Here is a 21978-nt window from a genome sequence, read left to right as displayed (position 1 = left end):
TGTTTGAAATGTAAATTTTAGCAATTCCTGTAGTTTAGACCTGAAAAGCATCTTGCCCCTATCAAAACACCACCGGTGGATTTTCTACTGGCAACAATCTTTTGCTGAATTTTGCATTTTCTCTCAGAGTTTCTGCCCAGAAGGCTTCTGCCTTATCAGTCCCAGTCACTCCTGGAAGTGAAGATGTCTGATTCTGACTGGCAAAAACAACAGAAGGGATTGAGTTTTACAGCCCTTGGGATTTGAGAGCAATTACTCTCAGCTACCGACAGCAGTGTCAGCGTGCCCACTGCTGTGTTCTTACTGCAAGTCTAAGCAAGGAAAAAAATAATGGTTAAGATTAAATTTCACTCAGATGGACAAATGATAAGGCAGTGCTATGATTTCTGCTCTAATACACTGCATTAAAAGTGGAAAAACTTGTCCCTGCATAATTGAAGCCTCAAAACTAAACAATGCCATAGTTGCATAGCGAGCTGTCACTTTGGCCAAGCCTTCCTCTGGTTTGTTCCTTTTTATCTTTTTTTTTTTTTTTTTTGTCCCAATGCTTTAATGCCAGTTGCATCTGAAGAACTTAGAGAGTGGTGTTACTAACACTGTATTCTGAAACCATGGTCCCTCCAAGTTACTGAGAAGAATGTTCTGCATTTTTATTATCCTATAAGTTTAAAGAGCATTTCTATTCTTTTTCCTCGTCCCAAGCTATGAGAGAGACATGCTTTACTTTTAAAGTCTGTTTTTTGACTTGTCATCTCTTAGAGCCTTTAATTATCTGTGAAGAGTTGCCAGCTTGTTTAGCTTTTGAATTTGTAGCTTAAATATTTTGCTTAAGTAGTGTTTGCATCTTCCTTTGACTTTTGGTGATCGTCAGCAATGCAAGAGTGATTTCGATACACAAGATTTTGATATACTCCTCAGCATAATAAAATCGTGGATGCTATTGATCTCTGCATCGTGACAGAATTCTTTTTTTAAAGCATAGTCACATTTTAATGTGGATTATAAAGTATTAAAGTAATGCATATTCAGTACAAAGTTTTAACCACACTTTAGGTTTCTAATTTTTATTTGAATTAAAACATTTGACATATAACTGAAGAGGAATGAAGCTTTGCACAACATGGATTTGTCACTGGAGCTGCCTGATTCTTCAGAGAGCAAAAGAGCAGTGCTTCTGTTCTGAAATCTGTATTTGCAAAAAGCCACGTGCAAATAACCCTAAAAAAAACCAGAGAGATTTTTGTCTTTGATACCTACTTTCTAACATTGATTCATTTTGGGCACAGATCATAGACCATATTATTGAGCTCAAATAATATTGAGCCCTTGCCTAAAATAAGGGAAACAGTAATTTTTGTTTTAAGATCACTTTAAGTTCTAAGTGAAGAAATCCACTTTAACTGCTTTAATTACATTGCTGCAGCTTACCCAGTCTACTTGCAAAATCTTTATCACAACAAAAGTTGCATTCATTTATTTTTAATTTTAGGGAAATATAGTTGTTTCTTGATCATAGTTAAAAATTACTACATCAGGTGATTTTTTTTTTGTGTGTGTGTATGTAAAGGATTCATTCAAGAGAGGGAGGGAAAATTTGAGCTTCTTCTGTAGGCGTGCAAATATTTTTCCCAATCTTTAATTAGCCTTTGGTCATTTAGTATAGATGAAGTTTACTGACATTTCCATGGCTAAAACTAATGTGACTAAAAAATGTGGTTTTTCAGTTGAGGGTGGCATTACATCAGGTTCCCTGCCATTTCAGACCCTTATGTTGCCTTAGACCATTTCATGTTCAGTTGTATTTAAAATAAAGTTCTCTTGCTGATTTTAAGCCAGTGTAACTTAAGCCCAGAAGTCTCTGTTTGGATGTGTGCTGTGCTGTTCATGCTCTGTTGTCTCTGTAATGCTCTAGAGGATTAAACAAGCGTCCCATACGATTCCTCTTCACATCATTAAACTGTGAAAGCTCTGGAGCTCATTGGCGCTGAACATAGCAGATGCCAAAATTTACAAAATTAAACAAATTCATGGCATAGAAATTTGTCGAGTATTATTAAACACAAAGGGAGTTCCTGAAAAGCAGATCGCTGGAATCTAGGAAAAATGGGGAATTATCAGTTTGCCCCAGGTCCTTTGCTCTTTCTAGGCCTCATTCACTGTCAGTTCTGGGGACTGGGCTCAAAGGATGTTTGGCCTGAGAAAGTACAGCTGTTCTCGGGCTCTTATTGGTATCCACTCGCTAAATTAAGTTAAATGTTGTATTATTGTTTTCATGCCTAGAAGCTTGAAAGTTACAACAGAGATTTGGGATGTACTGGATGAACAGTCTTGGGATATGCTGGGGTTGCGCTGAAACCATCGTGGATATCTCTTCTGCTTTTCTGTGCAGCAGAATCTTTAGATGTGATATTTTTGTTGTAAGAGAGCTAAAATTTGCTGTTAAATGATATAGTAATTGAAGGCTAAGATGTATAGGATTTTTTGCAGTGTTTCTAAACATCTTTTATTACAGTTTTCTGAAAAGGTTGTTATTTTAAAATGTTTTTATTCACACTTTTCAAGAGTTTATTTTTGAAAATTACCTTGTTACTTTGGAGATGATGGGAGATGGAGAATATTATTTATTTTCAGAAAAATCAAGTCTCCTTTTTTCAAACTGAGTCAAGGCGGGGGGGGGGAAAGTGTTCCTTACTACTTCATGGGATCTTAGGGCAAGTATTTGGACTTTCTCAGAAAACAAGCTGCTTCGGATGACGTTCTAAGTCAGCTTAAAATTTCTGTAAATTATTGCTAAATCCAGTATTTACCTGATTATTTTTAATAGCTATAAAGAAGAGCCAGAAAGTTAATTGATCTGGAAGCAGCACAAGTCACACATGAAACATCTTAGTCCTCTACTCTCACTAAATCACACCAAACAGTATGTCACCTGCAAATAGAATTAGAATCTGGGACAATCATTAATTTACTCCCTTTTTTTCCCACTTGTCCAGCTGAATTTTCCACCAATGATGTCACGCTTTCTAGCTGGCCAGCAGACTGATATATCACTGTCTTGTTTTCTTTCAAGCTTTCAGTTGCAAAATGGTAAGCTAGACAAAAGCTTCATATATCTTTTCGTATTGGATTTATTAATTGCTTGCTTAAATCAAGGTAATCTTGACACTTTCACTGGGTCTTACTACAGTCTTCAGCTGGACTGAATTCATTACCAGCTCTGCAAGAAGTGTTGTAGCAATGAGCCTGTCAACCTTTCCATTATTCTCAATCTAAACTCAAGTGGTGATGGTTCTCCTAATAACTTGGATATAGCTGAAAAAGAAAACGGTGAAGACTGGAAGCGAGATTCATTTTCTGTGTCTTTTAAACTCGAGGCAGGGGGTGTGTGGGGGATTAAAAACAAGCTTTCCCCACTCCTAAGTAAGGGAATTCACAGTTCTCCATGGTGAGCCCGAGTTCATTTCCACATGCTTAGCTATGTTGGCACACAAGGCATTTAATTTAACATGCTGATGATAATGAATTTTTATAGCAAGGAAGGAGACAGGGGATTCAGAATTTAATGGAATCAGCCTTTGAATTTTCTTGATGATAATATTTTACATTTCCATATCCCTCTTCATCTCCAAGTTCCTGAAGCACATACAGTTATTCCGGAATCGCTGAACTCATGGCTGAAAAGAGCTACGAGTGGTATCAACGAACAGGCCTTGCACTTTCTTTCTGAATTAATTATTTCAGTCATACGTGCCTCAGCCCTTGCTTGCAGAAGTTGGCTGAAAATAGAGTCAGCTGGTGAAAGCTGAATATTACTGTGGCTGCGAAGGTCTCTCCTTTCCAGCCAGTTTCTTTCTGACCCTCTTCACCATGTTCACCCTGGAGAGCCCTGATGAGGGAGGCTTGTACTGATCCAGTCATGCAAAAAGCAGAGGATGATGCTCATTTCCACCCATGCAAAACAGACAGCGCTAGCTAATTCCACAGCACACGGCAAATTGTGCATAGCTGACTTGGAGCAGGGGGTGAGGGTGAATCCATTACTGAGCTGCTAGTGCAGGGGAATTTGGGTAGGTAAGTAAAAAGTTGTTACGCTAAGCCACATAATTCTAGTTTGGATAACACCAATCCTTAGGGACAGAGTTTCAAAGCTGTGGGAATCCTGCTGACATTGATGGATTACTCTGTGCCACTCTGAAAATCTTTCTTTTTTTCTTATAATATGGGAGAGTCAATTATCTGGTATCCCAAAACAGTAACAACTTGGCATGTAAGCAGATGGGTACATTGTGTCAGATTTGGTCAGACGCTTCCTTTGACTGTGTGTAAATTAAGTAATTATAACTTGAGAGCTTTCAGCATCTATCAGGAAGTCAATGGCCTGTCTTCATTGTGATTGCATGAGTTATACAGACTTTTCACAGACAATAAATGGGGCCAAAGCTCAAAATTCATATCAAGACAGGGATCGGAGTTAAGAACGTTCCCTTTGTAAAATGTGCCTTTGTCCTTCCAAAAATGCCAACTAAATGTTATCAACTGCTGAAGAAAATGCTTATGAAACACTCTTAATAGCTGTAGTATTTCATACACAGAGCACAAATTAGTAAGTAGTGAAAATAACAGATTTTTCTTCTGTAACACTGGTATGCATTCATGTGCAGCATGTCTAGCTTTTCACAGGCCATCAGTAAGAAAGCAGTATATTTATTTATAGAACATAAAATTGGCAATGGAGATTTTGGAAAGTCTGCAACAAATTGCAGTGTGAATAACAGGGAGAAAACCAAAAAGAACAGCAAACTCACATATTCACCAGACTTCTTAGCAGCAAAACATTTAACAGACGTGACAGGGTTACTGGAGGTTTGCTCCATGCATTTGTATCAAGCTGCGTGACTTTTCAAGAGTTCCTATGAAAGTTTTTAAATAAATGAAAGCATCACTCTCTTATAGTATTCTTTCTGTAGCCTTAGCAACAAAAGTAGGAAGGGGGAGAAACTGCAGATGGAAAGCCTATCTGTCTGATCTCTCATAGGTGGAGTAGTAAAATGCCATGAGGGATAAAATGCCATGATCTCTCAGGTATTCCCCTTTTGCTCCAGTACTAACAGCAAAACAAGCAGCTTTCTTAGGTTATTGCTGCCTCAGGCAAAGTGTTGATGGCTCTTTCCTGGTCTATGAGAGGAAAAGTGCCTTCCAGTGCTAGAACAGGAATAATCTGTCTCCAAAGTGCTACCACTGAGTTTAGCCTTATCCAGGAGTGGGCCAACAATGTGGCTTCCACACATCAACGGTATTGGGGTGCTCATTTTGGGGGGTAAAGCTGGCTGGCTGGCACAGTGGTTTATAGAAAGTTTGATGAGGACGTTGGTGACCTCTTCCTTCCGTAGTTATAAACAAGTGCCCCTAATGTCCCTATCTGTGTAGAAAACAAAACCCCAGTTCTTACAGTTGTATAATCGATGACTATGTAGACGAATGAAATGGCAATTTATTTCTGAGAATTTTCATTCTGTTGAAAAAGTAATTCATGTGCCATACAGCTGGACTGAAATTATATTAATGTGAGAAAAAGGTTTAAGTTTTTTGGGGGGGTTGGTGGTTTGTTTTGTGGTTTTTTTTCTGTAAAATGCAAATAGAACACTTGATGCTATCATTTGGTCATTAATAGTGTATAAATGTTGATTTCCTTATGTTAGTATTATTTTAATGGTAGATGTCAAGCATATTACTCTCACCTTGGAAATCGAAGTAATTTCTGAAATACTGTGTAGAAGTTTTGTTTCTTACACAAACATTCATTTAAGGGTGGTACACATCTGTATACTGCTCAAATAATGCATATGAACTCAAATAATGCATATGAACTCATAAAATACTAGGCTGCTGTGATATTTATGAAAGGCTGGAGTCTGTAGAGGTGGCTTTCTTTTTCAGTTGTAGTTAATATTGAAGTTGAGGGTGAAATTCAGCTCCCCAGTTTGGATACCAAAGTAGACGAAGTACATGCAAGTTCTTGCATGTAAGGTAAACTATCCTATGATAGATGCTGGAAATTTAAAGTGAAATTCGGTTGCCTAGCTATAGGTGTCTGGTATCACTTTAGGCACCGCGGTTATACTGAAGGTCTGTTGTTCCTCCTGAAGGCGGTCTGCTTTAGGTCCTGGATCGTACCTGCAAGTCTCAAATGGCCCTGTGTTCCTCCTGCGCTTAGCCAACTGCACCTCATCCATGGTCAGTACAGGCAGCACAGCCAATATGGGTATTCAGTTTGCTCTAAAGCGGACCTGAAAGCTGGCTGGGCTGAGCTGCCAAACCTTCATTGACAGCATTTACTAGGTCTGTGGTTCTGACATTGAGAGCTTGGACACCTAGCTCTTGTGCAGACAGCTGCACTGAAGTGTCTAACCTGCACACCGAATGCCAGCCTGCTCAGCTATCTGTTTATCTAAATCTGAAGTGAAAAGGCCAAGATTTATTTATTTATTTACAGATATACTAACTACAAATTATAATAAGCAAAATAAAAATGACCCATTTTTGGTCAGGGTCAAAATGTTGAGATTCTTCCTCACTCCCCCAACCCCACCAAAAAAAAACTATTTCAAACGTAAGTAAAATATTATGTCTTCATCTTTCTCTGTTTTTCAGTGGTTAGGAGGGGACATACGTTTGCCATTGCTTTTTTTTTTTTAGCTTGAAATTGTGAAAAGACAACCTTCAAGTAAAAAGCATTCTGCAGCAGCTTGGGTTTTACCCTCTAGTGTCCTGTATTGAGCTGAAAGCCAAAAACAGAAATACAAGTTTATAAAACTATTCCACTTTGAATCACTCTACTCTTAAAGAGCAACAGAGAGTTGGAAATGAGACACAAGAAAGAATAACATCTATCAAAAAGAAAACCATGTGTTAGTATAAACTTTAAATATTTAAGAATATTGGCTCAACTGGAGGCTGGGTTAACTTGAAGGCAGTAGTGCTTTCCAAAGACGGCAGAGGAAGGATATTATTTACCATCTTGATCTTGTCTGAGTAATTGCAAAGTGCTGAGTATCCTCCCTGAAAAGAGCAAGATCCTGCAGAAATGCTGTTTGGAGCCTGATGTTATGCAAAGGGAGTGACTTGGAAGTGCCTGTCTAGCCAACGTGTACCTCATCAAGCATCTCCATTAAATATGATGTCTTACAGTTGTGGCACTTGCATTAGAGACCTCTCAAGGGACCTATTTATTTTTTGGAGTGTGACCGCAAGATCAGGCAAAGAAGTATTCTGTGACAAGTCCTTAAGAAATGTGGCTGGTGAGAACAGTTTGTTAGAATTGCACACAGTGCTTTTTTCAATATTGTATAGAATAGCCTGACTGAACTGCTGTTACATATGTATATAGAAAAACACATATGAACGTAGCAAAATGCATACTTTTTCCAAAGAGCAAGAGAAATCCAGGCTACAGCTTAACCACTTTAATCGTCACTATCTTATCCCTTTAAGACTCGAATGGTAACTTTGAAATTTTGCATATCGATTGCGGATTTCAGCCAGTCATATGTCTTGGGAACTAAAGATTCAAGTGTATTGTATGTGAGAGCTAAACTAGAAAGTGCTCTGATTAGCCCTTCCAGATTAGACTACCAGTTTTAGTTGCAATCCATTTTAAGCCGAGTGTTCACCAGGGAAGCCAAGCTGATGCAGTTCGTCCTTTGATGCCCAGGCTCTGTGATGAGCATGCTGCTGCCTGGCCGTATGCTGAACAGTACGGCTTGGGCAAAGACTGGTGCTGACTAAGGTGAACATAGAACACCTTTTGAAAGCTTCAAATTAGGCTTTATCCCTACAGGTACAAAGCCACTGCATTAATAAACTCGTGTTTCTTCCTGTATCAATTTAATATCAGTTCTATGTGTTCTTACAACTGATCGCCCTACCATTTCAGCTGTGAGCCCCGATGGATCCCTAAGACACAATATTAACTGTTCAGGAGTCGTGTTGCACACAAGTGAGTGTGGAGGCAGCTTCATGCCCTGCTCAACTAGAAACTACACCTGCTAATATTAATTTAATCCTCCAAATCTGTAACGCTTTTCACCTTGGTTCGGATTTGCCATCTTCCCTCCTCGTGTGAGGCCTCTGGACTGTTTGGTCTTGGTTGCTCTGTTTTCTTCTCGTCTCTTCCACTAGAGAATATGAAATCTTTAATGTGACAAAAACGTAATTATTTATGGCATTATCTGAAGTCACGAGCCCCCAAGAATAGGGCTGGTAACAGACCATGGGGTCATAACCACTAATGCCCTGTAGTCTAGGCCTGGCAGGTAGGTTTTTTATGTTTACAAACAGTCATTTTTAGAGTTTCAGTTTTATGAACACTTTAGTCATTTCTACATATCTAAAAATTAGAAAATAAACTCTATAACATGTTTCATAATTACACCAAAATCAAATTGCTGCTGTTTTCATGGTCATTTTATTGCAATGATGCCTGTTATTTTCTTTTAGTGGAGAGGATGCTACTGAGCAGTTAATAAAGGCTTCTTTCAAGAATGTCATTTCTCAAATTCCTCCAGCAAATCAGGAACAAAACTGCATAATAAATATTTCCCTACTGTGATTGGTTTTTGAGTGACTTGATGATTTGGCTATTTTCCTCTCTTAAGTAAGGCATTGCAGAGGCTTTTGCTCTTTTGAAGCTTGTCTCTTCTGACAAGACAATCCAAGGGGGTTTATAAGACCGCTGTAATGACCCCTAAATAGGCTGACAGTTTTATAGCAGTCCCCAAGAGGGAAGCTTCCTTTCAGAAGCGGCTGAATATCATGAAAAAGGCAGTGGCTCCACGTTGACTTTTCACAATGCCAGAAAGAGTAAACGGCTTTTTGGATTAATAACAGGTTTATGGCATCCTTCTCTGCCAGACTGTCTGTCAGCATGTGTGACTCTCCATTACAGGTGCTGTCAGGCGCTTAGAAAAGTGTGGTTTGAAAACCTGGGAGTTTAAGATGTTGCAGAGCTGTGTAAAGACTTGTGTGTGCATAGGAGCGAGAGAGCTGTGAGCTCAATGCTTTTGTTTTATCCCAGCTGATGACATCCTTTAGTGTTTGCAGTAGCAACCTCCAGATGTAAATCTGTGAGATTCTGTGCAAAGTGACTTCCCTACTGGCCCTAGTGAAAACCTGAGATTGAGGACTGCTGCACGCACACAACAGGCTTTCAGGACCCTGCAGAGCACTCGTGTAGCCTCTTCTTAGAGAATATAGGATGACCTGAAGTTCTTCATCCCACTGCACACAGACAAAGGATTTCCCCTTTTGATAGATTGGGTTCTCTTCATTCATTAGACATGATATTAGCTGTTAAAAATTGATTTTGCTAAGGCTTTTGTAATCAACAGTGATGTCTGCAGACTGTCTTTGGGTTTCTGCTGACTGTTGATGTAGAAGCTCTATGTTATGTCCACATATATATTTTTCCTAAGTTCTTCCCACATCACATATTTTAAAAACAAAACACACACACAAAAAAACCCAAACTCAAAAGAACAGATTGTAGCTTTGTCATTGTGAAAGCAGCAAGGTAGTTTTGTAAATTGCATGTTTCCTCAGTAGAGATTCATACAGAACAAATGCTTTTGTTAAGAAATTGAACAGCAGAGAGTTTATCCTTGATACAAAGTGCTTGTGAAATGAAATTGGTGCTTCTGAGCATCAGAGAACCACTCATAACACTCAAGCTTCCTAAGTAGCAGCCACTATGTATACCCTCTGCAAGACTTTCACGTGGTAGTTCACATGTAGCTTATCTACTGAAATTAGAGCTTTCAAATTTTGAGGGGCCAGTTCAAATTACGCTATTCCTCAGGGTTCTGCGGTTATCAGATCCTATAAAACTGTAAAATTGCATCATAACACTGCTATGTTATGATTATAATTACTCTGTATTAAAATGCAGTTACACTGCAGCAGCACACAAAGTGTCTCTTTCCCCGTTTTCCTCTGGCCTTAATCTTCCCATTAGGATCCCATCTCGGGACAGATGATCTTTTCTCATGCTCTCATCTCCTCTGCTAATGGCTGTTAGACCGGGGATATTCTCCGTGTACCCTTGCCACCTGCCCCTGCCTCAGTCCGTGCCTGCCTAAAGAAACGGTAAATAAATGAGGAAATTCAGTTGCAGCACCAAGCCCGCGTGCTTCCCCTGCACTGGTAACGCAGACCGTGCCTGTGCATCTCTCCCACCCCTTCTCAGCGCCCAAACCTGTGCTGCCTGGAAGGGGCTTTCCGTCAGCTGCAATGCAGAGCTCAAGTCCGACACAAGTTGTCGTGTCTATTCTCCTCTCCTGTGCTGTTTTTAGCTGGTGGGTACTGATAATGTTCAGAAATCTGAGAGCAATTTGTTAACAAGAAAAAACCCAAAACAATTCAGAAGTCAATTTTAGCTGTGTTTTACCGACAGGGCAGGCAGAGAGAGAGTAAGAGAGTAACAAGCATTACGTGAGATTGGGTAAGAGTGTAGGTACTTTCAAGGAAGCTGGTTTTGTTTTATGTGTTCAGGGCTGTCTTGTTGCTGGCTTATTTTAATAGAAATGGTGTTCCTTTTTCTTCTGCAAAACGAATTCCCAGAACTGCTTATCTTCATTAGGGAAATATGTTTAACTGCTGGCTCATTTCCTTCCTCTAAATTTCCCAAGAAGTATTTTATTATTATATTTGCTTTCACCCTGAAAAGTAGTCTATTTTTAAATGTATAATTGCCTGTTTTCTCCTTCCAGTGTTTCCATTTAATTCTACAAATGCAGCTTGTAGAAAGCATAATTGTCTGATCGGTTTCATAGGCCAATCATTGTTAAATGCTCATATTATATTCAGAGTTAAAGATGACTTTATAAACTTAGTACTTGGTGATGAATTTCCTCAGTGCTAATTTTTGAGGCAAGTACCAGCAGCACTTTCACTTAACATAAAAATATGCCTATTGTGTGACTTACTTTTTTTTTTTTAGCAATATTTAGGCAATTTGTTAATGTGTTTTATTAAAAATCAGACACCAGCCCTTCCTTTTAGAGTGATAAAATTAGGCATCTATAAAATCTGACTCCCTGTCCTTGATGGCTTCAGAGATTGTTCATGGTGGTGTTGTCTCAATGGAAGTCTGAAAATGCAATTTCAATAAGTAGAATATTAAAAGGAGCAACAGTTATCAAATTAAATGCAGTCTAATTGTCTTCCGTTGCAGCTGGCAATAATTCATGATACTTTATCACAGATATTTGAAGATAAAGAGCCTTGGATGACTGTCACAAACAGCCTCCCAGGGCTGGGAGAAGGCAACTAAAATTTAAGCAACCAAAACGTAACTGCCATCTGGCTGGCTGATGCATGACGATTTGCTTTGTGAATGTCTGTCTTCTTTCAACTACAGAGAAACTACAGCATACTATTTTGCAACAGCAGAGCTTATTCCTGGGTGCCAGCTGCGTTTTTTCTCTGGAAAAAGTTGAAGTTTGGTTCTTCTGGTTGAAGTTACTAGTTTGTTTCAGTTACGGCCTTAGAGCAATATATATATATATATATAGAGAGAGAGAGAGATAGATATATGGCAAAACTTTTTGTTCAGTAATGTTCATGGTTTGGATCCAATTTGATCCAGTATTAAAAAGCAAAATATTCATGCAGCTAGATTCAACAGAGGCTCTTATTCTTAACCTAAATCTTGTTTGATAATATCCTCTGTCTCCTAGAGATTTACAGTACCTTTCAATTTCTGTTAAAGAAAAAATGTGACAGGAAGAGAATTAAACCTGTAAACCCATGCTTACATATGTGATCGAGTCATCGTTGGATCGTGATGTCTTATTTAACTGAGAGGGAACTTCATTGTTTCATGTCTGTTTCTGCACTATTTTCCTGTACATCTTTGGCCAGAATCCCAGTTAGTAATTTGAAAGCTTTTCAGAGGTGTAATGTATTTGTTACTGTTAAATATTACACATAGTTACATCATATGTGTCTTATATCATATGTGTCTCACATCATATGTGTCTCACACATTTGAACCCTTAATCTGTTAAGGGACAGCAGTTATTGAGGAAACGGGTATGTGATGTTTGTCCTGTATTGGGGAGTATCCATATATATAACATATGGAAGGATGATCAGTCATTGAATTTGACAAGTACTGAACACCAAGAATTTAGGCGGCTTAATCTTCAGTTGTGCTAAGCTTTCATGACTACTGCATGCATTCAGCTTTCCTGAGAAAACTCAGTTGTAGTTGGAGAAGTATGGGAATATATTCAAGGTATCCTCAGACAATATCCCTTGTGAAAACTGTAAGAAATTAATTTTCTTTACAATGTATGATAAAATGGCAACTCAGCATCAAGGATTGCCTCGGGTAAAAAAATAACTTATTTCCCCAGGAGAGAAGAGTTATGAGAAAGGTTCTAATAAATATCGCCTTTATACTCACAAAGGTAGCCAACAGTAATCCTCGTAGCGGGTGCAAAAAATCTTTAGAAAAATCCTTTACTTAAAAGCTGTACTTCTCAATAGAAGAGAGGTGCTTCCTACCTCGTATATGTGCATTGTTTGGACAGGACTGTACAGCTAGAGAAGCAATGGGAAATAACTCTCACATCCTCAAAATTCCTGGAAAGCAAAGGGAAAAAAAAAAAAGGAATTCTTGAAGTACTAATGGGTATGTTCTCTGCATGTTCTTTCCTTTGGTAACATGCTTCTATGGCATTAAAAGATGCAGTAAAGTTTGTTTCTCTTCATACCTGCATTTATATATAATTCTACCTATCTGCAGAACTCTACATCTGTGGGTCATATAACTATTAAAATTATTTTCTTAACTCAGTAGTTTACATGCAAATTCAGCGTAATTTCTGAATCATTTTTATGATTCTTCTTATACGTATAGTACCTGTAGGGGGTGGAATGTATTCTGAAGCAGGTGTAATCAAATAAAGAGGTCTGTCAGAATGGAAACTCATAGCTATCTATTGCTACCAATAAAATGTTTCTCTACAGCTGGGATATTTATGGAAGACTCCAACAATTTCATTTCCATGGTAATGCATGTTAAAAACCATGAAGGCAGCGACTTGGAATACCAGCATGGATCCTAACCTTACTAAGAGCTCCCAAGCTTCTCAGGCCGACTTTAGTACTGAGCTGTGTGTTCCTTTTTGTAGTCATATTGTAAACTTACAGATAGGATTTTAAAAAGTTAAGATGCGAGAGAGAAATATTTAATGGTACAATGATAAAATATATCTGCACGAAGGTTGTAAAGGTTTTCCACAGAGCAGGAGGAATTCTGTTTTCTTTTTATCATCCAAGTAGAAGTGAATGTTTCCTTCCGGAATCATCTAAGGTTATTTAAGTTGAATTAAAACAGTAAACGATATTTTATTTTACACAAAATTTGGTAGTTGTTTACACGTATTTCCTCACACACTGACAAAATTGTTGAGCTGAAGGCTACAATTTAAGCGTGATTTACAAGAAGTATGATGAGCCTGCTTTAAGCATGGATCAAGATACCATTTAAAGCATTCTTACAGAGCACCCCCCTAGGCTCAGTGCTAGAGCTTTCTAGCTGGGGAGGTGGGGGTTTTAGCTACTAGTAATTAACTGGAGTAGCTTTATTAGTTACAAGAAACTGGATCTGCAAGAATTCTGTGCAGTTTTAACTATAGTTCAAATATCACAAGTTCATCTGAAACAAGCTGTTTTAGTAATTATTTCTTCTTTGTCTCTCGGAGCTCATTTCTTGAGACTTTACGATGCCTTAAATATAACTTTTAATTTCTATGGAAATTCTGTCAGAATGATAAACTAGACTGGGAAGATATATCTTTGTTGTCAAAACTTCTTAATTTACTCTACCTCCTTTTTATACATGGAAGTAATAACTGTTTCTATTGACCATTAAAGAAGAAAAGAATTTGGTAAGATAGCTGGCTTTTGTCATCTTCCTGACAGTATTGTTTTAATTATGTTTACTCTTGTGACTAATCTAGAGCTGCTGAAGTTTTTAGAAGTTGCTTCAAAAGCGTCAATGAGATTTAGTGGGCAAGTACATCCTGGCATATAAAGTACAGCAGAAGATACAAAAAACATCAAGAAGAAAATAACCTGATTATATCTGCAACAGCTTACGCAAAATGCATCTGTAATGATGTTAATGTAGGATGAATTCCAGCTGAAACAGGATTTATGGTGCATATATTTCACCTAGAACATGAACGTTTTCATCTAGAATACAAGCTGTTGTCAAGTATATCTTCAGTTCAGGACTATGTCAGTAGGAATGGGTTGTGTGTGTTGTGGGGAGGGGGTGTCAGGTCTGCATGGCAGCACGGCGGGGTGTGAGGGTGGTCCCACGCTGCTTGTTGGGTATAGGAGTTGCTGCAGGAGAGGAATTTCTCCACCACCGGGGGGAATTCTAAATTCCAAGTCCACCTCTTCCATTTTCTGTACCACTGTTTATTTTCTAAGTTTATTCTATTTTTAAAACACCACCATTGAGGCTTTGTTTATTTTGCTTTGGCGCAAAAGGAGAAGGAAGGGAGGAAGGAACTGATAAATACCAGCAGGTACTTCTTTTCCAGTATTACTTGTAGCTATTCAGCAGTAAAACTGGCAATGCAGTTGACTTAAATATTTTATGGTTACAACAATTTGGAACAAGTAAATGAAGACTGGGAATTCGGGATGTGTTTCATGTCTCATCTTGGACCGTGCACTCTTATATTTTTCTTTTCATTGACTTAGATGCCTTTTAGGAAGGTACAGACCATCATAACTACTGACCTTTCCTATTCTTAGGTTTTTAAACACTTACTAAATTTTTGCATAATACTTCAAAATTTTACTTTTTTTACTGTGCTAAATGTATATGATTTGAAGTGTGAACTGATTGCGGAGAGGTTGAATGGCATACAGAGTATTTTGAGTGTTGGAATCTCAGCTTTGTCTTTGAAATAAGTAGACATTACAAAGACTTGGACTGTCTTCTGAACCATGCACTTGATTGTGGAATTGGGTATCTGCAAGCTCGAAGATTTGGTCAACCACTAGCACAATTTCCTATGGCACATGTAGGATTCATGTATTTTACATCTGAATTTGCTGTGACATGAGCATGACAACAACTACTGTTGTGTTAAAGACTGTGAGACCTAGGAAGCTTTCTTCCACAAATAAGTATCTGTCTCTCTCGGAGTAGCAAATGTACAACAAAACCATCTTTTGGAGATTTAAAATGAAATAACATTGTAAGCCTATATCTATTAGGAATTTTTTGAATGTTCTGGTAAATTATGTTTAGAAATGTCAAAAAACACAATTATTTTTTTAAGGTGTTGGCTTTGAGTACTGCTCGTTGCTTTGTTAGAGCATAGCTGTTGTTACAGGAACTTACCGGACATCTTGCCTTGAAAGCCATCAGACATTTTGCCATAGATTTCACTGATGTGGTTACACAAACTGTATGATTGGGACTTGAGGATAGCAAACATTATGATTATAATATAAGATGACTGCATGAGGTAACTGTTTGCCTTGCCAATTGCTTGTGGTTGGGAGCAGAGCTGTCTTCTGCAACACATTTGTGATTTGTACTGCATTGTTGACTTGCAGTGTAGTCTCTTCTGCTGCTCCCACGAGCAACAGGACTCGGTATTTCAAGGGTGAGTTTTATATAAAACCAAGGTGCATCTTTCATTCTAATATGTATTTGCTGTGGTTTTTATTCCCCCCCTTTCAGGAGGATACAGATCATAATTATTATACTTCAAGGACATACGGTCCATATGATTCTACCAGCCGGGATTTGTGGGTCAATATAGACCAAATGGAGAAAGACAAAGTAAAGATTCATGGGATCCTTTCCAATACCCATCGGCAAGCAGCAGTAAGTTGTTGTTATACCTTTTTCTTCTTTGACTGACGTGGGTATATTTTACCAGTGAGCAATGCAGTAGTATTACTAAGTATTGTGACTACTGTTCACAGAGCTTTATTTTAGTTAAACTATGAAAGTCTGCACAGTGTTGCTATCAGATGATTCCAAGTTGCCTTTTTGCACCTGCTATAACAGTCCTTCAGAGACACCTTTACAGATATATTCAAAATTCACCTGTGTTTTTAAGGATCGCAGACTATCAAACAATAAACTAGTTGTGTTGCGGAAGTCTGAGGGAATGTTACCATTGACTTCAATAGCAACAGAACTGCGTTCAGGATTAAGTTGCTGAAGTTTAAGTCTACCAAGTGCGAGTGGGAGGTTTCCATTTTGTACGAGGTGTCACACTTATTTTTTCTATTGGGAGAACTGATAAAACTCATGAGAACACCATATAATGACAGAAGTATTAGATGTGAGTCAGGGCAATCCCAAGCACAAATACAGGCTGGGCGGAGAATGGATTGAGAGCAGCCCTGCCGAGAAGGACTTGGGGGTGTTGGTTGATGAGAAGCTCAACATGAGCCAGGAATGTGCGCTCGCAGCCCAGAAAGCCAACTGCATCCTGGGCTGCACCAAAAGAAGCGTGGCCAGCAGGTCTAGGGAGGTGATTCTGCCTCTCTGTTCTGCTCTGGTGAGACTCCACCTTGAGTATTGCATGGATCTGTTGGAGCAAGTACAGAGGAGGACCACAGAGAAGATCAGAGGGGCTGGAGCACCCGTCCCATGAAGACAAGATGAGAGAATTGGGGTTGTTCATCCCGGAGAAGAGAAGGCTTTGGGAAGACCTTATTTGTGGCCTTTCAGTACCTAAAGAGGGCCTACAGGAAAGACGGGGAGGGATTCTTTATCTCAGGGAGTGTAGTGATAAGACGAGGGGTAGTGGTTTTAAACTGAAAGAGGAGAAATTTTGATTAGATATTAGGAAGAAAGTCTTTACTGTGTGGGTGGTGAGATACTGGAACAGGTTGCCCAGGGAAGTTGTGGATGCCCCATCCCTGGACATGTTCAAGGCCGAGGCTTTGAGTAACCTGGCCCAGTGGGAGGTGTCCCTGCCCATGGCAGGGGTTTGGAACTAGGTGATCCTAGGTGGTCCCTTCCAACTGTAACCATTTTATGATTCTATGTGATCATAGTTTCAGGGTATTAACAAATAAATATCACAGAGTTTAAATAGCAATCTTGTTTAACTTACTATAATCATGTTGCCTGGTAAAATGGTTATGAAAATAATGGGCTTAGATGCTTAGAAGTGAAACTGAATGCTGCATGGTTTACAGATTGTATGCTCAGATCTCACCTGTACCTGGAAACTGCATTCGTAGAAGAGCCAATAATAGCAACTGGGTTTTGCCAGTTTAAAAACAAACTCTCATTAAAGCTTTATTTAAAAGTTGTACAGTTCTTAAAGATACAGGTGTGTTTAACAGTTTTAAAGCTGAGGGAAAAGCCAAGTTTAATTCATTTTTTCTCTCAGTTTATCTCCCTGGCATCAGCCAGGTGACTGGCTCAGAGGAATGTACGAGGCAGCAAGAAGAAATACTGTGGTGTTCAGCTCAGAATACAAAAAGCAGAGTGGGGCAATAAATCCACTACACACGACTAGCAAAGAGTTCAATACATAAAATATATTTCTAATATCCAAAAAGACTGTAAGGAACCAGGGATAATGCAAATGCAGAGGGTTCAGGCAGTTGTATATCTTTGGGGTAGATTTAATAAAATGCTCTTGGCTGTTCTCTTAAGACAATTTGTTTCTAATGAGAAAATAACTTCAAGGGTACCTAAAAGTGAGAACTTTTGTCTGCCTTGCCACCTTCATCTGGGATCCTGGTGCTCTGTGTTGAGGGAGAGAATGGAAACATGCCAAAAAGACCAAACAAACAAAAAAAAAAAGGCAATAAAGGAATTAAAAATACCTATATAAGACATCTTTCCCTAATAACAGCAATTCATGTGGCTTGGGACTTCAACATTAGTGAAAAGCCTTTGAGAAATGTTACCCTGTTGTTTAATGATCAGTGAAGATGACACCCTTCCATGCCTTTGTTTCCAGTTGGATCCCTGAGATTATACACCTAAAAATGTCAATTCCGAGGTGGACATTTTGTTGAAGTTATTGAAACAGAGGTTTAAAGTGAAATAATGCTTGTGGAATTGGTGTGGAGAACCATTCAGCATGGCAGAGGGGAGCTCGGCAGCATTGGGGCTTCAACTCTCTCTCCCCCAAAGCAAGCAGTTTAATTAAGACTTTTCTGCTGAATGTCAAGCGCCCATGCCACCTTTCTGCTGGCTTCATCGGGCAAGGCTGTGGTCCCAGTTAAGCACGCTGCTATCTAGATCTGTTCATACTTACACAAATGTCTTGGTTCGTGAACTCAAGTGGCTGCAGCCATGTCCACATGCTGTTTTAAAGACCTCTTTATCAGAGATTTGTTTTATGCCTCTTCTGAAGGACGAAAAAGTACTAGTGAGTCATCTTGTAAGGCTTTATATTCTATTTCTTGGTCTGTAATTGATTTAGTATATATGTCCAAGTAAACACCACCCATGTGGATTACACAAAGAAGTTATTTTAAAAAAAGATGTGTTCTCTATAACTGTATAATAACCATAGAGTCGTGTATTCTGAGCAGATCATACATAACTAAGTAGCAATCTCTTCCCTTCTTTTCCATAGAGATAAAATTTGCCGTTACTCTTTTTAAAAGAGTATTTTGCACAACTTTCTGTGACTTGGTGATTTACATGTTGATAACTTCTAAAGATTGCTCTTCAATTTGGCTGGAGAACAAAGAGTTAAATTATTATATGCTAAGTATTAATAAATTTTTCTAATAATGTCAGGGATTCTTTGAATGCTAAAAATTTTACACTGAATTTGTGCATTTTGCTTCATTTGGAAGTATGTAATCCTCAGAGGCTCTGTAAGCCATCAGTTTTTGCTTCTGCAGGAAAAAGTAATAGAGAGAGGATCCATGAGATGGTTTGGCTCTGTAAACAGCATATTCATTGTTTGGGGAAAGTTACAAACAAATATTAATGGAACAAATAAAACACCTAGTGTGACAGGATTTATAACCGCAATAGTGGTGGGTTTTTTTCAATATGTTGCCACCATCTTCGTCACTGTATAATAAAATTTTAGGTGTTGCTTGGATGCTCAGTGTGTTTAGATTACATATCTAGTAGTTGATTACTCAAGCACTGAACTAGATGCGGGGTCACCTCATACTTGTGAAGCTAAGTTCCATTTTCTGTCAGTCCATTCTGTCATTTGTGCATGGAGAAAACATTTTTTTACTCCAGTGTGTCAAAAATTCTAATATTCTTTCTGAAAAATGAGATTTGCTTTCAAGGAGCAAAAGTGAAACCACATTTATTTCTGTTGCTGTTGTGATATTGTGCTTTAAAAGATTCCTTAAATCTTGTTCGTTCTTTATTACAGTCTTACGCTAAACAATTGTCTATATTAAACATGATCGCGTTGTTAGAATTTAGGACATCGCTTTTTGATTGAAGTCAGTGGGAGATCTATATCTGGCTTGGATGGGCATAGGATCAAGTCTTTATTGCAAACATCTTATTCTAATATTTAAATTATAGCAATTTAAAAAACTGTTAAGGGGGCACAGTTGTCTTTTGAAGCAGTTTAATGATTATTGTGTTGTTCAGAAAGTTAATGGGTAAAACAGGCAATAGCATATAAAGGAAAGAGGGAGGGTTTGGTCAGAAAATTGATGTTTTTAACAGTGTTCTTGGAAACTATGTTTGGTAGAGCAAGGACATAATGTAAATGGAACGCATACATAAACATAACATACACTTCATCTGTGAAAACTTTAGAACATGGAGAAAAAAATTGTTTAAGTTAATTCATGATCTATCTTGCCATTTGCCATTTCTGTACATATGAATATACAGAAAAGGTCATTAGAACCTACTCAGTCCAATTAATACAATGCAAATGGATTTTGCATTCTAATTAAAAACAAACCAGTGCTAATAAATCCTGTCAAAATTCTGTCTTCCAGGTTACTGTAAATCTTCAGCTGTTAATTTCATGCTAAATAATTCTTTGAACACTTCTGGTGGATGTAAATGTAATTCTTCCTGAGAGAAGAAATACTCAGATATAATCTGAAAATAATAAACCCAGGATATAAATAATGGTAGGGATAATAAAGACAAAATGCTTCCCCCACACACCTTTTTTTTTTTTTAAATGTATGGACTGTTGCCCTTTCTTAAGTGGAGACATCAAAGTTTACGGTTGAGGGACAGTCACCGACAATCCATCTTCACACCAATTTTTACTGTAGTAACTCCTCGTAATAACAAATAAAAATGGGCCACATACACAGTTCCTATTTGGGCTTCGGGCCGTTATGGAAGTGATGTGCTATTTATGAGGTATTATGTTTACAGTGAAAAGTCCTTACCAGGATTTCAGCGCTCCTTTCTGTCATGGCTATTGGTTTGGTCAGAGTTTAGCCAGGTAGCACACCAGGTGATGATTATGGGTGGCCACAATAATCAGTAAGCTTTGTGAAAGGAATGGAACAGATAGGAAAGGAGAAGAGCCATAGGCGGGGATGGAAAATGGGATTGAATTTGAATGACGCTTTATGGTGAGCTTAGGTGAGGAGAAGAGTCTGTTCTCCAAATTGCAATTCTCTGCTGTGAATTCAGCTGATCAGAGGATTGTCACCTGTAGGCTGACAGGGAGAAAAAAAAAATTATATTTTGCAGTAAGTACTTTAAGTAGATCTTGTTAATACTTCTGATGAATATTCCTTTATAAATCATTTCGGCTCCTCATTAACAGTATAGAGAGGTTTGGAAACTGGCGCCAGGTGGGTTTGATGGAGGAATTGCCTTCCAGTGACCAGCCTTCATCAGATAAGCACCCAGGTAGCAGCAGGATGTCAGGGAGAGCACTTGAATCGGAAGGAGTAAGTGGCAGAGGAGCAAACCACCCGCGGCCAAGGGAGCGGGCATCCTGTAAAACCTAGGTGTTGCTAAGGCCCTAAACATCGATGACTCCTCTTAAGAAAGAGGTGAAAGCAACATTATTTTAAGGAAGAACTCTACAAATCTTTATTAATTTTTTTCTTACGAGAAAGTTATAATGAGTTATAATGTCTGTTGATGTATTTTTTATTTTCTGAAGTCTTCAGTTATGAAGATCCACTGCTTTCAGGTGTTTAAGTGCTACGCAGAATTGTTTCCAGTTAACTATTGGCAATTCCAAATTAAGAATAGCAAGGATCCAGTGAAAAATAAAAAGCAATGAAACAGGTGTTTGAAGTGGAGGACTGTTCATATTCTTTTCTGTTACCTTTGTGCGAAATATCAATTTTATTTTCTGGTGTTATTCTTTTCAGAGAGTGAATCTGTCCTTCGATTTTCCATTTTATGGCCATTTTCTACGTGAAATTACTGTGGCAACTGGGGGTAAGTGGCTTTCTAACCATTTACTTTGAGTAATATGAGAAGAGTTTCTTGCAGCTATTTAAAATACCGTTTTTCCCCCTGTATATGTCAAGAGATAAACTGCAGCATTTATTTAGGAAATTTTGCTTTCTGCAAAAAGAAAATTACAAAACATCGATATGATGAAAAAACTCCAGCTGCTTGAGTTGAACTGTTCTAAAACCCTCTCAGTGTAAGACTTTATAGCATTAATCATTGTCCATTTTGGTATTTCCCCCAGAATTTGCGTGTGTGTGTGTGTCTGGCGCAGTTGCACTTGTGGAGATAGGAAAAAATAAGGAGGGAAACAGGTTTTGCCTGAATGAGGGCAGAGGATTTACTATGTAAAGATAGGAAGTGCTGCTAGAAGTACATAACTTGTCACCTGTAAGGCAAAGCCATTGTAGCGTGGTGCCTTGGTGTGGTACAGTGTCTGCGGCAGTACCACAGTATTCCTCTCCTCTGTGAGCACACCCACAGCATCTTCTGGTCCTTGAACGTGTCCAGCAAGTTCACGGACCCTGGCTGGTGGT

General features: G+C 38.5%; 1 protein-coding gene across 1 annotated transcript in view; it reads left to right on the top strand.

Moving 5' to 3' along the window:
- The window catches only part of PLXDC2 (plexin domain containing 2), a 282185-nt gene that overhangs the window by 133326 nt on the left and 126881 nt on the right, over window positions 1-21978 (top strand). The window contains exons 3-4 of the mRNA XM_063324688.1: window positions 15773-15919; window positions 21358-21427. Coding sequence (XP_063180758.1) covers window positions 15773-15919; window positions 21358-21427 — 217 coding nt within the window. The remainder of the gene's footprint in view (window positions 1-15772; window positions 15920-21357; window positions 21428-21978) is intronic.

Source organism: Chroicocephalus ridibundus, chromosome 2, assembly GCF_963924245.1.
Source record: "Chroicocephalus ridibundus chromosome 2, bChrRid1.1, whole genome shotgun sequence".
Taxonomy (NCBI): Eukaryota; Metazoa; Chordata; class Aves; order Charadriiformes; family Laridae; genus Chroicocephalus; species Chroicocephalus ridibundus.
The sequence above is the reverse complement of the archived record's forward strand: the minus strand, read 5'-3'. Positions and strand labels throughout refer to the sequence as shown.